Source organism: Astatotilapia calliptera, chromosome 11 (assembly GCF_900246225.1).
Source record: "Astatotilapia calliptera chromosome 11, fAstCal1.2, whole genome shotgun sequence".
Lineage (NCBI taxonomy): Eukaryota > Metazoa > Chordata > Actinopteri > Cichliformes > Cichlidae > Astatotilapia > Astatotilapia calliptera.
The window spans coordinates 22,483,845-22,497,271 of NC_039312.1; the positions used below are offsets into that span (position 1 = coordinate 22,483,845).

Sequence of the window (13,427 nt, forward strand, 5' to 3'; positions counted from 1 at the left end):
TGAAGGCTTGCGAGTCCGCTGGGTTATGTCGAGTAAATTTATGGCATCATTACAAACAGCTTTGAATGTCTGCTTGTATCATGTTTGGACAGCGGTGTTTAATGGGCTGCCACAGCTTGCCCAGACAGTATTACTACCCCACATGGTTCCCTACTTCACCTTCCTCAGCTCTCTTTTCCTTTCATATGTTGTTTTCAACAATTTCAGGTTTCAGTCTTTCTCTGATGACCACATTCCTCGCCAGTAAGCGTGTTTTGTTTTTTAGTTACAATTGCATTTTATTTTTTTCTCTTGTTCTGTCTGACACATTTGCTGTTGCCTAGTTGGCCGCCTCTGTTCTCCTGTAATCAATCTCTTTTGTAGGTCTCCCTCTGCTCTCTGCCTGGTGCTTTTCTCCATCCCTTTCTCTTCCTCCTACTCTCCCCTGCCTACTTTTCTTCCAGCGCTCCTCTCTCCACTGACATCACACACAGTAGTTTAACCCCCCTCCCCTCCTCCTCCCCCCTGCCTCATCACTAATCTCTCCTTTTCGCCTACTCCCTCTCCCACACATTGTCCTCCGAAAACATGAGAGGGGTGCGTTTTTCTGTATGTGCGATTTGATACGTTATGTAAAGACACTTACCAGCCGCAGGATGATAACAATGTGATTGCAAAAGCGGCTCAGTTTTTATCAGAGGACAAATTATGGTTTAAATGTATTCAGTGGGTGCTAAGTGTGCAAATAGAAGTAAATGTTTAGTTTTTAAACTTTAGTTGGTACTGTGCACAGATGAATTTCTTGTTTGTGAAAGATTAAGACTGAAACAACTGATTTCTGATCTGATCTCTGAGGGGGTTTATTTACTTGAAATAATCACAGGCTGCTGACCTTTAAGGTCAATGCATTGGATCGCGCAGCTCCTGATGGTGTTGTAATTTGTCGGCAGGGGGTCCGACAGCAGATGGCACTGACAGACTGTAACTAACCCAACAGAGAGGGGAGGTCAGTGCATGCTGGGAAAGACCACGGAGACAAAGGAAAGAGAGGGTGGCTAATATGCACAAAGAGTGTTGTCACCACATGGGAAAGGTATAATTCAGATTAAGTCGTGACTGAAATATGCAAAGCTTTATAGCCACTGGTCACTTTTGACAAGGCATCAGCTGAATGCAGCCCTCTGACCTCAGCTTAGGCTGAGGCCAGTTGGTTAACATGGTCCAAACTACACAGTCACCTTGGCAATGACAATGACTCTACAAGGCTATGACATCACTCCAAAGAAAAAATGAGGAGGAAGATGGTGTGGGGGTGGTGGTGCTTGGGGGCGGAGGGTGTCTCTGGCTCTACAAAACCTCTGCAGCATCCCAGCTGATGCCCCAGCATTCAGCCACTGCCAAAGGGACAGACGCAAGAGGAAGAAAATCATCCCTCCAATTCCATCAGTGAGCGAAGGCGAAGAATAGGAGGAGCCAGTTGAGTGAGATAGTGATGCTCCCAGCAGGTGCCAACAAGTGAGAGGTAGCTGAGCGACCGAAGGAGATGGAGAAGAGTCTGTAATAACAGAAGACACCAAGAGCTTTGAGAAAGAACCAAACAACAGGTGAGCGCTCTTAAATTTCCTCTTTCATAGTTGTGTTAGAATTAGCATATCCTAAAGAATGTAAAATAAAATCTTGCATTACATAAAAGAAATCGCTACACAGTAACTCCAGACAGTGTTTTTTGATATCTGTAAAAATATAGAGAGAATTAACATTTTAGAAGCTCTTTATTCATAATTCTAATATTTCAATTTATTTATTTTTATTAATTTATTTTTAAAATTTAAGATGCTGCAAAAATGAAATGTTTTTCTTTCAAATAACAATTACAAATGTCAATTTTATTTTCTAAGATTCATGAATTTGAGTTCTTTTGACCTCGATTTACTACCAGTTGCCTTCAGTTAGATGCCCCGTGCATACATTATATTTGCTGTGCATATTTTCCTTGCGTCACTTGTTACTGCGCAGCAATGTTTATCTGTGAACACACAATAAAAGATGTGTTTTAGACACTAAATTGTCAAATAAACAATCTGTGGAGTATTAGTGGAGATTCAGTATTTATATCAAAATATTTACATTGAATAATGAAAATTTTTTTTCCAGGATTTCATCAGTGTTTGAATCTTCTGAGCCGGTGTGATTCCAGTTATTCCTGCTCCTCATCCTCATCTGCTGCCATGCTGTGCCCTGTGCTGCTTTGTGCCGCTCTGCTCCTCCTGACTCCCCTGGAGATCACAGAGGCTCGTGCTTTGCATCCTTCTCCTGATGCTGTGCAGGTACAGGAGGAGATTGGAGTGGATGTGGAGGGCTGGATTTAAAAAAAAAAAAAAAAATAGATTGAGGAGAATTCAGAGTGAATCAAGGAGAGTCCACAAAGGATGGGAGGCAGAACAGGAAAGAATAAGCAGAGAGAGAGTAATGAAATGTATCACTGATTGAATTATTGTCCCTTGTATACTCCCCGACAATTAAATTTCATCATCTTCTCCTTCTTTTTTTCCACTGTGCAGTTTGTGGAGCAATTTCTGGAACGCTACAATGACCTTCTGACCCTTGACGACCTGGAGAACATGCTCAACAGCCAAGCAGAGGAGCAGTCCACCCTCTCCTCCGGGTCCAAAGCTGCTGAATACCCCAAATGGGCTGATGCACAAACTCAGCCCGAGACCCCCTGGCTCCGTCTGCTGAAGGGCACCCTGGCCAACCAAAAGCGAGCAGAACCGGACCGGTCACGGAGGGGGTGGAATCGGGGATGCTTTGGCCTGAAATTGGATCGGATCGGGTCTATGAGTGGACTGGGCTGTTAGTGGAGACAGAGGAGGAAACTAAAGACTGCTTACATCCTTCTTAGATTATTAGGAAACACACATGCATAGGCATTCACCTGCAGAGAAGGATGTTTACATGCGTGTAGTATGGTGTAAACTTACAGTGCTGCTAATGTGGTTTCATCCAGTGTAGATCAGATGCTTCACAGTTTATTCCATATCTAAATGTTAACCTGAATATTAGAACATGTGTGCTGTGTTTACATCAAATGATCACCATCAATTTCTGGGCTTATTTTTCAAGTAATTTAGCATTTTCCGTACTTCTAGCTTTGTCTGCAACTCTGTAAACGTTTAGACCTTTTGTGGACAGGTGATTTTGTTTAAAAGCAGCCGTAATAGATGTGGATAGTCAAAAAATGATGGCATCAGAAATTTCTGCAATTTATTTTTGTTTACTTATGATTTGCATGAATAAATGGATTTGACATTTGTGGCGTTCTGGGGTTTTTTTTTGTTGTTTTTTTTAACTTCAACCCCGCATAAAATCCAGTTCCTTCCTTGCATTAAAAAGCCCACATGGTTCATTCTGTATTCACACACGTCATCTCAATTTGTCCTTCAAAACAGAGCATCAAATTCTCATGACAGATATAATAACTCTTCTAAATTATTTTTTCTCATGACTGTTGGAGGAAGTTCATTTCTTCCCTCGTCGTTCTGGCAAAAGCGGTCAACATTTGAAGATCGGCTGCAGCGTCCAAAACTGTTTTTTTATTCTGGCATTACAACAAAGTTCCCAGGGAAGAAAAACAAATGCTAATTTTTTTCCCTATGAGCTTAAATAGAATTTGATTTAACATGCTTACAGAATTAGATGGCGTGAATGCATAAAATAATCTGTGTAGTAACAGAGTTGTAAAAATCGACATATTTTAGGGACTAACATACAGTAAGGATGTTCATTGTTAAGTATATCAAATCTAACAGTCGACACTATGACGTAATTTGCTGGTAATGCACAAACTTGTGAGGAGCTCATGTAGTACGCATTAAAAACATGTTAGGTTTTCACTGTGTCCTAAAATTCAAGATCCTTCAAACCAGCTGCAGATTTAGAGAAACTTGAAAATGTTTTATAATGGCAAATCACTGCTTACTAACATCTGAAAATCATCAGAGCCTAAACAGCTGACTGAAAATTAATGGCCAGCATTTCTCTGGTTCCACCTGTTTTCTGTTTTTCACACATTGAGGGACTACAAATGTTTGAATCTTCAAAAGTCAATTTGAAGATGTTGATCAAGGCTCTCAAAAACTGAGAGAAATTGTTATGACCTTTTTATATTTTTTCACAATTTCCTAACATTTAAATAAATGTACATCTCTAAAAACATATTCTTCCTGCCACAGCCTTTCACTTACCCAGAAAACCTGCAAGTGATTCTAATGGGTATATTTTCTTCTTGTGGCTGCCGTTCATCTGCCTCCATCGCACCCTATCCCACAGCATCCTCCTCTCTCACACCAACCTTCTGTCATCCCTAAACCACCTCTGAGGTCTCCCTCTTTTCCTCCTGCCTGGCAGCCCCTCCTGAACATCCTTTGTCCAATACATCCACTGTCCCTCCTCTGCACATGTCCGAACCGTCTCAGCCTTGCTTCTCTAACTTTGTCTCCAAACTGCTCGACCTGAGCTGTCCCTCTGAAGCATTCATTTCTAATCCTGTTCATCTCCGTCACTCCCAACAAAAAAATCTCCATTACTATAAATGATTCTATTGATTATAATAAAGTAAAACACACCAGCTATGACTTTGGTGAATTAAGCATGAAGTGACACGGCGGTGTGGTGGTTAACACTGGGTCTGGGGCCTTTTTGTGTGGCGTTTGCATGTCCTTCTTGTGGCTGCATGGGTTCTCTGGGTACTCTGGCTTCCTCCCACAGTTTAAAAGACATGCATTTTAGGTTAACTGGTAACTCAAAATTGTGGGTGTGAATGTCTGTATCTCGTCGTTAGCCCTGAGATAGACCGAAACTCTGTGCAAGGCGTACCACCTTTTGACCTATGACAACTGGATAAGCTCCGAGCCCCATTGTTTTTAAGAAACTGGATGTATGGGTGGATGATTTTTTCATAACATGGTGTTTTGCCAAAGATTTTCATTCAGGGAGGATGCCTGGAGAAAGCTTTAGTTGACTTATACTCACGTTTGAGGCCATTGTCTTACTGGAAATTCCAATAATTAACAGGCGTTAAAATTACTCCCTGAGAGAATGTCTCTTCTTGTAACTCGCCTGATATATAAAGCCAGAGGTGGGACCAAGTCATTGTTTTGCAAGTCTCAAGTAAGTCTCAAGTCTTTATCCTCAAGTCTCAAGTCAAGTCTCAAGTAATGTCAGGAAAGTCAGAGTCGATTCTCAAGTCACTGGTGTAAAAGTCCGAGTCAAGTCACAAGTCTGAAATTTTGAATTTCAAGTCCTTTCGAGTCATTAAAAAAAACGAAAAAAAGCATGTTGCAGTTTTATGCTAAATGTAAATATTAGACCATGTAATTTTTAAATCTGTGTTTTTCTCAACACATGACAAAATAGTGAACTTAGAAAATATACACAAATTGTGAAATTGCACCTCTTTAGAATGCAGCTCAATTAAACCTAGCTCCAAGAATAATTTTCACCGACAGTTCTGAGATAAGCTGCATGTTATTCTTGGATGCGGTTGTAGGACCAGCTTTAAAATCGCATGACAAAAATATCACACACATTTAAAAAAAACTGTATCACCAACGTAGCCTGGAAAACATTTGCTAGTTAGATGAAGTCAGCTATCTCATATTTATATGCATATTTATAAGCATACGGTTCTTGGAGTGAGTGCATACACTCATGAAGTTTAGTAACTTCAGGTCACTGCAACAAGCCCAGGTACAGTTTACCGCCGGATGGGTACAGGACCTTGAAATGCACCGTGTAGAACGAAAGACCATCGTACGTATCATAAGTTTACCAGTCTCACAAATTGTCTTCATAAATACACATTCGTTAACAGTTTATTAATAGGACCTTTGAGCTCAACGGTAATTAATTAGTAGTGGAAATAATTTCTGGTACGCATCACAGAAATGTAGCAGTGACAATAATACTGTATGCTGTAATCGTACTGGGCAATTAGTGATACAAAAAACCTGTTTTAAACTGTGAATAAAAGTATATGTTTTTGTCAATGTACCACAATAACAGAAGCGAAACGCAATATTGTGTCAGGATAATTCACTATTTATGCACAATAAATAAAGGAGCATAGCGCGACCATTTCTGTTCAGCACCAGACTTGCTTGTAACCTATATCACCAATTATGTTATGAAAATGACGTATTAACTACAACAGCAGACTGACCTTTGTGCAAATGCTTGGAGCAGACTAACCTGTGAGCTGGAGTGTTCTGGGACGTTATATTTGATCTTTGAATGGCTGCGATCCAGGCCACCCGTCGCCTGTTTGTTACTTCGGAAACATGGCTCGAACAATTTCTCTTCAACGTCGTAATCCGATAACAACCGATCTCTTTACCCGTCGGCTTCCCGTGGCTGTCATGCGACCGGCTATTGCAGTTAATAATACAACAGCTTCTTGACATTTTTGTGTTTCTTTTTATCTCTGTGTAACTGATTTTAATTGAAAGCCTGCGTGCGCTAGTACTTCTTGCCACGAGTTCCCAGAATCCTTTGCGGTTCTACCTGTGAATGACGTCACATTTTCAATCTCTATATAATATGCGTGTTAAATTTTATATTTGGGGTAAAATATCAAGTCTTTTCAAGTAAACCGGTTCAAGTCCAATTCAAGTCCCAAGTCATTGGTGTAAAAGTCCAAGTCAAGTCACAAGTCTTAGAACATTTTTTCAAGTCAAGTCTAAAGTCATAAAATTAATGACTCGAGTCTGACTCGAGTCCAAGTCATGTGACTCGAGTCCACACCTCTGTATAAAGCATAAACTATGGCAGCAACACAGATTTACCACTCCCAACAGCAGCAAAGCACCCGGACAACAGGGCAGAGCCATGTCTGTGCTTGACTGTTAGGATCGTGTTGTTCTAATTATAAATGGCTTTTTTTCTACTGCAGGAATGCTCCTGATTTATGAGTACAAACTGGTCCCATAAGTCTCCTCACTTCAGAACCCTGCTAGCATACCCCAAACTCTAACCTTTGCTAAAAAAAAAGTTACATTTTTGTTGTATGTTCACTGTTCATCAGCCTTATACGTGGAATCTTACAGTCTGTATGGATACGTAAGTCTTGACTGAATCCTCTTGTAGAAATTTGGTTTCTTTTTAGGGTTTAACGAAATAATTTTAAGACTGTCCCTTTTCTTTTTCATCTGAGCTTGACCTGGTGGCTGCTTGAACCACAACACAAGATGGCAGTATGAATTTCCTCTTGTTCATCTGCTCGTTGCCACACACAGCTGCTCTTTGGACTTTGCACTGTGCTTTAAGAAGACAAATTGTACAAACGTAGCTGAAGGCCTCTCCTCCCTGCAGACGTGCCTGCATGCTGATCACTGATGTGCAGTTGATACAGTTTGTTTCCCGCTGCTGATAAAATAAACTTGAACAAAAAAAGAGCCTGTTTACAGTAGATATTCTAGTTTAAAGTTCCTGTTCAAACACATTTCTCAGTTCTAGCTGAGTAATAACTCACATTTCTCTTAAGTAAAACAGTCCTTTCCACACTTGTTTTACTCCGTGGCTGTGTGGCTGCTGCCTGTCTACAGTGGGTCGAGTTTAACTGTTGTAATATGAAAAGAACATGTGATCTGAGTGAGGCAGCATTTACAGTACAGACATGGCCCAAGTGTTGACTAGGCAGCTTGTGTCTAATCTTAGCTTGACCTTTACTTCCCCTCTTTGACCTTAAGCTGCAAAGCAGAGGCCAAGACTGGCATGCATGCACTCGGGGTGGTGGTAGTTCAGCTATGCCTGAACTGTTGGACAGAAGTCATAAAACAAACCATCACTGTCCAGCTGTGGTGCAGAACGACACGTCTGCAGGTCTGCTGCGGACCCTGTGGGCAGCTGAGTTGGAAAATAAAAGTTACTAAGTATTACAATTTTATTCAGTTAGACCTGCAAAGTGTTGCAAGTTCAAATGCTTCTCTGGTGACAAGATGCCATGCCAGGTTTGGATTCACTATCAGGAGTGCTGGCTGCTAAGGCCCAGTATAGTGGCAGGGGGTATTAGTGAGAGATTGGGACTGACTGGCCTTATGGTTTAAAGTGACACCCTCATTATTTGGATTTATTTTTAATATATCTTGACCTCCTTTCTTTTCTGTGTCGACACTGTTGCCATAAAAAGACAAAAACGTACTTAAAAAAAACAGATAACAACAGTGAAAACAGTTAAGCACCGACAAAATAACCTGCCTCCCAATGACGCGTTTCAGCGGTTACCAAATAACCTGATAAAGCCAAAATTCAGCTGAGTAAATCTACCCCTGTGCACATGCGCGCTGTGATCATGTGCTCACGTTAGGTAACCAAAGTTCAACTTTTGACTTCTGCTGAAGGGATGGAGCAGCAGCAAAAGAAGAGTAGCAACAGAGCAAAGGGTCATGGTCTTTGGACAGTAAATGTCACAGCCATGAAGGAGAGATTTGATCCCTCGTTTGCTCCCTCTGTGTGTCTGTATTTACTGAGAAGGTCAGAGAGAGACCCCTCTCTTTTTTCAGTCCACTATCTGAGGACTCTAATATGTTGGTATCTATATCTGGTGCTTTTAAAAGTGGAAACACAAAGCAGGCCTGATGGCACAGGCTGCTGGAATAATGAAAAATAAGTTAAACATTTCCCAGATTCAGGCCTTTAATGCGCAGCAGAGCTTAGATCATAAGACCAGAGCTTTTTAAAAGTAAAGTTGCAGCGGCCACTCTGCATGTCTCTGTGCATCTGACGACCTTGACATTCAGAGGGGGCGGGGCGAGGAGTGGTCACCATTGATGGGGGCGTGGCTTCACACCTCGGTCAATCATAAAACACGCAGCTTAACTTTGCTCTTACCCACTCACATCCGGAGTCCCAAGACAGGCAGAGCCCCTTCACAAACGGTAAATACCTTCAAATAATTTATTGGCTTCAGGCTGCATGACTCAACGCGCTGATTTAGATCACCTGGAAAAATCTGCACGAGCTTAATTGTGCCCAATTTTAAAGCACACGTGGTCATAAAGTCAAAAGAAACTCACTTTACATCATCATTACGTTTGAAGTTTAGCAGGACAAGAGATTTTAACATGTTTATTAAGTCATTTATGCTTTTAGTTTTGCAAAGTCTGAAGTTTTTTCCTCGATGCAGATTAGCTTTGAGTTTTACTTGGACTGTGATCACAGATAGCTTATCAGTAGAATACTTTTCACATGTTGTTCTTGAAGTTGTCTTCACTTATCTTAACCTGCAGTCCAAGCAGCTATCATCAACTTAATGCTAATAAAGTACCTCATAAATTTCGCAATTCTACCTTTTCCCCCCTCTCATTTTTCCTTCCAGAGGACTAGACCAACCCAGGCAAAATGGTGAAAGTCGGTATCAATGGGTAAGAATGATCATCCCCTTCACTTCCTCTAAATCTTTCTAATTAAACCAAATGAGCAACGCACACTGAGGTTCAGCTTTGGACTTTTCTTTGCGACTCCCACCACCACATCCCTCTCATCAGTGGGGAATTATTACCACGCCGCTGTCTTGGCTCAGGTTTCCACGCTTGTTAAAGTTTGTTTTACGAACTCCTGTATTAAAGAATGCAGGTATTATGCAAGATGCTATCCAAGTGTATGGAATAATGTGTGATTATTTAAACGAGGGCCCAGTCCAGTACACTGCAAGTCTGCAGTTCAGTGCACTTTAAGGATTAATGCATAACATTTCACATTATTCAGTATTGGGGAGCAGCTACATAAAACTTGTCTCAGGCTGGTCTTCTGTCCTGTCACTTTACTGGAGGGTCTATTTTTAAAATTAGCCTTCAAAAAGGGTTTTTTCCCTTCTACAGCCTGCTGTGTTATTTAAATGGTGACAGCCGGCTGTTCTCATGTTCTTGTTGATCTTAAATAGCCAGTGCCTTTGACCTCGGGGTCATCAGCGAGTGAAAGGCGACCTATGTAACCTAAATGTCAATGAGCGCACGTGTTCTGACGCGGATCTACGCATTTGTTTTCAATAAATTGTCATCCACCCGCCTGTCTTCCTGGTCTCTTAGGACAGAGTGTATCTATGCGCCCGGAGTCTTGGACCTGTGGTTAAAAAGTAACCCTGCTGTTGTTCAAACAGTGCACTGCGTAACCAGGATTACCACATTGGAGGTTAATTTCGACTTTAGCCTCTCAGAGAGAAAAGCACACACACCCCTCAGCCCCTCCTCTTGAACCCTGGCCTTTCTACTGTGGTGTCAGGTCTTCTGGGGAGATCTCGCCCCACACAAAAGAAAAATCTAAACTGTTACAGGGAAGCCTCTGACTAAATATCAAACTCTGCTCTGATTTATTATTATTTTTAAATCTATTTTCGTATTTATCATCTTAACAAGCGCCTTCATTTCACCGAAACTCAAAGACGTGACTGTAGTCAGTTTAATGTGGTGTGATGTCTCCACCTACTGGCCAGAATGAGAAACGCCTCTTGTTCATTTTTCAGATTCGGCCGCATCGGTCGTCTGGTGACCCGTGCTGGTTTCCACTCCAAGAAGGTGGAGATTGTCGCTATCAATGACCCCTTCATCGACCTGGAGTACATGGTCAGTCAAGGAGGAAATGAAAGGAATATAAGGCGTTAGCTCGAACTCACCACAAGCTTTGTATGACTGAATGTTAGAATAACATAATTCTAGTAAAATTATTTGTCAAATACTTGTTGGATTTTTTTTTTCCTTCCATTTCCAGTAAGTATGAATTTGATCATTTTAGCAAACTGGGTAAATTAAATATAAAATGAGGGCTTTTGGAGCCAGGAACACACACTTCATTTATTCTCCCCCCCCCCCCCCCCCCCCCCCCCCAGTTTTTGTGAAGCCTGTCTAAAAAGTTCTCCTTATCCCCTCTCTAGGTCTACATGTTCCAGTATGACTCCACCCACGGCCGCTACAAAGGCGAGGTGAAGGTTGAGGGAGACAAGCTGGTCATCGATGGACACAAAATCACAGTTTTCCACGAGTAAGTTGAGTTCGCCTGTCATATTTGTATAAGCTATTAATTTGTGTAATGGTTTCAGAGATAACCCCTATTTTCTTTCCTCAGGAGGGACCCCGCCAATATTAAATGGGGTGAGGCTGGTGCAGAGTATGTGGTGGAGTCCACTGGTGTGTTTACCACAATTGAGAAGGCCTCTGTAAGTGATAAATCATGTAAAATGTGAATGCAGAAAAAGGTAGTATGCTATATGTGATGTGCAAAAAGAAAACTGAATGTTTCCAATGCGATCCTGCAGTCTCACTTGAAGGGTGGTGCCAAGAGAGTCATCATCTCTGCACCCAGCGCTGACGCTCCCATGTTTGTCATGGGTGTCAACCACGAGAAGTATGACAAGTCCCTCAATGTTGTCAGGTAGGAATCTTTTTGGTATATTTGGAGATGAATGAGTTTTTGCTGCCAAAATCACAGATTTAGGAATATATTTTGAACACAATGAATAACAACTACACATCTGTTCTAATGAAAGCTGTGACAGTCTTTACTGATCTTGCATTTATAATTAATTTCATTCATTTAAAACATTTAATTTTAAAATTAAAACTTGACTGATGTTCTTTCTCCGTAGCAATGCTTCCTGCACAACCAACTGCCTGGCACCTCTGGCCAAGGTCATCAATGACAACTTTGGCATCATTGAGGGCCTGATGGTAGGAATTCATACACAGCACTTAAGCAGTTTTGAAGATATTATGTTTAAGCTACATTTTAAATTGTCCTCCTATTTTTATTTTTCTGTTTGTCTATTAGAGCACAGTTCACGCCATCACTGCCACCCAGAAGACTGTGGATGGTCCCTCTGGCAAGCTGTGGAGGGATGGCCGTGGCGCCAGCCAGAACATCATCCCCGCTTCTACTGGTGCTGCTAAAGCTGTCGGCAAAGTCATCCCTGAGCTCAATGGGTGAGTGCAAATAAAACACTACTCTAATGTACAATTTAAAACAATATTTTGCTTTGTAATGCTCCAGTACTCAAGTGAAACATTTTATTTATTTTTCCCCCAGCAAGCTGACTGGCATGGCCTTCCGTGTGCCCACCCCCAACGTGTCAGTGGTTGACCTGACAGTCCGTCTGGAGAAACCAGTGAGTATCACACGTGCAATTTACAAAATATTGATCTAAAAATTTCCTTTTTAAAATGGGTGGATGACTTTGATTTTAAATTCAGATTTACACATGTGGTTCACCGCTTGTGTTTTTTTTCTTTAAAAATGCAAATATAACTGCTTTGCTTTTTCAGGCCAAATACGATGACATCAAGAAGGTTGTGAAGGCTGCCGCTGATGGACCCATGAAGGGCATTCTGGGATACACAGAGCACCAGGTACGCCCTAAACTTTGTCACTTCATGGCTACATTTTGTCTGTGGATCTCGTTGCTGATGTGCCACACTCTTCTCCCCGTCCTAAAGGTCGTGTCCACAGACTTCAACGGCGACTGCCATTCATCCATCTTTGATGCCGGCGCTGGCATCGCCCTCAATGACCACTTTGTCAAGCTGGTCACATGGTACGCCTTCAACACTGGTTACTTTCAATGTCTTTCTATTTATTGCCAGTGTTTCCTGCTAACCTCTCCCCTCTTCACCAGGTATGACAATGAGTTTGGATACAGCAACCGTGTCTGCGACCTGATGGCCCACATGGCTAGCAAGGAGTAAACTTGGCTGTCGCTGAACTGTCGCATAGCCCACATTCTTCTTAGTCCTGAGTTACAAATGTACAAAAAGGCATTGTATTCTCTGTGACTCTGGTTTCATCATGTAGCCATCCCCCATAATACGCCTGAGGAAAGGTCCCACATAGAGCAAAAGATTTAAATTAGAGACCAATGCTTTTCTTTTTTTTCTTTTCTATTTTTCAAATTCCCTGTTCTGTTCTTGGGTTTGGAGTAAAGGTGTGAATGTATTTGCTTGTCTGTAGTACTGAAGTACTGCAGTGGTGGAATAAAGTCCTTCGTTTGTGAGATTCAGTCTCCTGTTCCTCCTTTATATCTGAACAGAAATGTATGAAGGCTGATCTGGAGGAGTAGATTAGTTATTTACTGAAAGGAAAATGAGCTTAAGTGCTGTTCCTGATGAATTTCTGACAAGACATTAACATTTAAGTATATAAAGGTGAATTCAGTTTCACAATAACAGAATCTTTAGTTTTAAATAATTTTTTCTTTTTTTTTTTTTTTGGTCCATTACTGAAATCAAACTCTGGAACACAGAGGAGCTGCTGCGCAGCCCTGAGAGGATATCTGATGGGTTACAAAAAAAACTGCAAAATGTTTGAAATAAAAGATGAGGCCAATGTTAGGACCGGCACTTAATGTACCTCAAATGGTGAGATCAGTGAATATGACACACAAATCAAATTCAAAATCAAATTCAAAT

The 13,427-nt window shown here is 41.4% G+C and overlaps 2 protein-coding genes and 1 long non-coding RNA gene across 3 annotated transcripts; 2 read left to right on the plus strand and 1 right to left on the minus strand.

The window, feature by feature from the left end:
* Positions 1–1,467: 1,467 nt before the first annotated feature.
* Positions 1,468–2,200, minus strand: LOC113031841 (uncharacterized). The gene is made up of 3 exons (XR_003273810.1): positions 2,107–2,200; positions 1,903–2,005; positions 1,468–1,534 (listed from the first exon to the last, which is right to left on the minus strand). It is a non-coding gene; the product is annotated as an uncharacterized LOC113031841 (long non-coding RNA).
* nppcl (natriuretic peptide C-like) lies at positions 2,188–3,291 on the plus strand. Its single transcript, XM_026184296.1, has 2 exons — positions 2,188–2,306; positions 2,541–3,291. The coding sequence occupies exons 1-2, from the start codon at positions 2,208–2,210 to the stop codon at positions 2,835–2,837; spliced, it is 396 nt and encodes a 131-aa protein (XP_026040081.1). The 5' UTR covers positions 2,188–2,207; the 3' UTR covers positions 2,838–3,291.
* A 5,538-nt stretch (positions 3,292–8,829) lies between these two features.
* gapdh (glyceraldehyde-3-phosphate dehydrogenase) lies at positions 8,830–13,014 on the plus strand. Its single transcript, XM_026184456.1, has 12 exons — positions 8,830–8,912; positions 9,353–9,398; positions 10,496–10,595; positions 10,904–11,010; positions 11,095–11,185; positions 11,285–11,400; positions 11,615–11,696; positions 11,797–11,948; positions 12,052–12,130; positions 12,288–12,371; positions 12,459–12,556; positions 12,638–13,014. Exons 2-12 carry the CDS (start codon positions 9,376–9,378, stop codon positions 12,705–12,707), a joined length of 1,002 nt encoding a protein of 333 aa, XP_026040241.1. The 5' UTR covers positions 8,830–8,912; positions 9,353–9,375; the 3' UTR covers positions 12,708–13,014.
* The last annotated feature ends 413 nt before the right edge of the window (positions 13,015–13,427 follow it).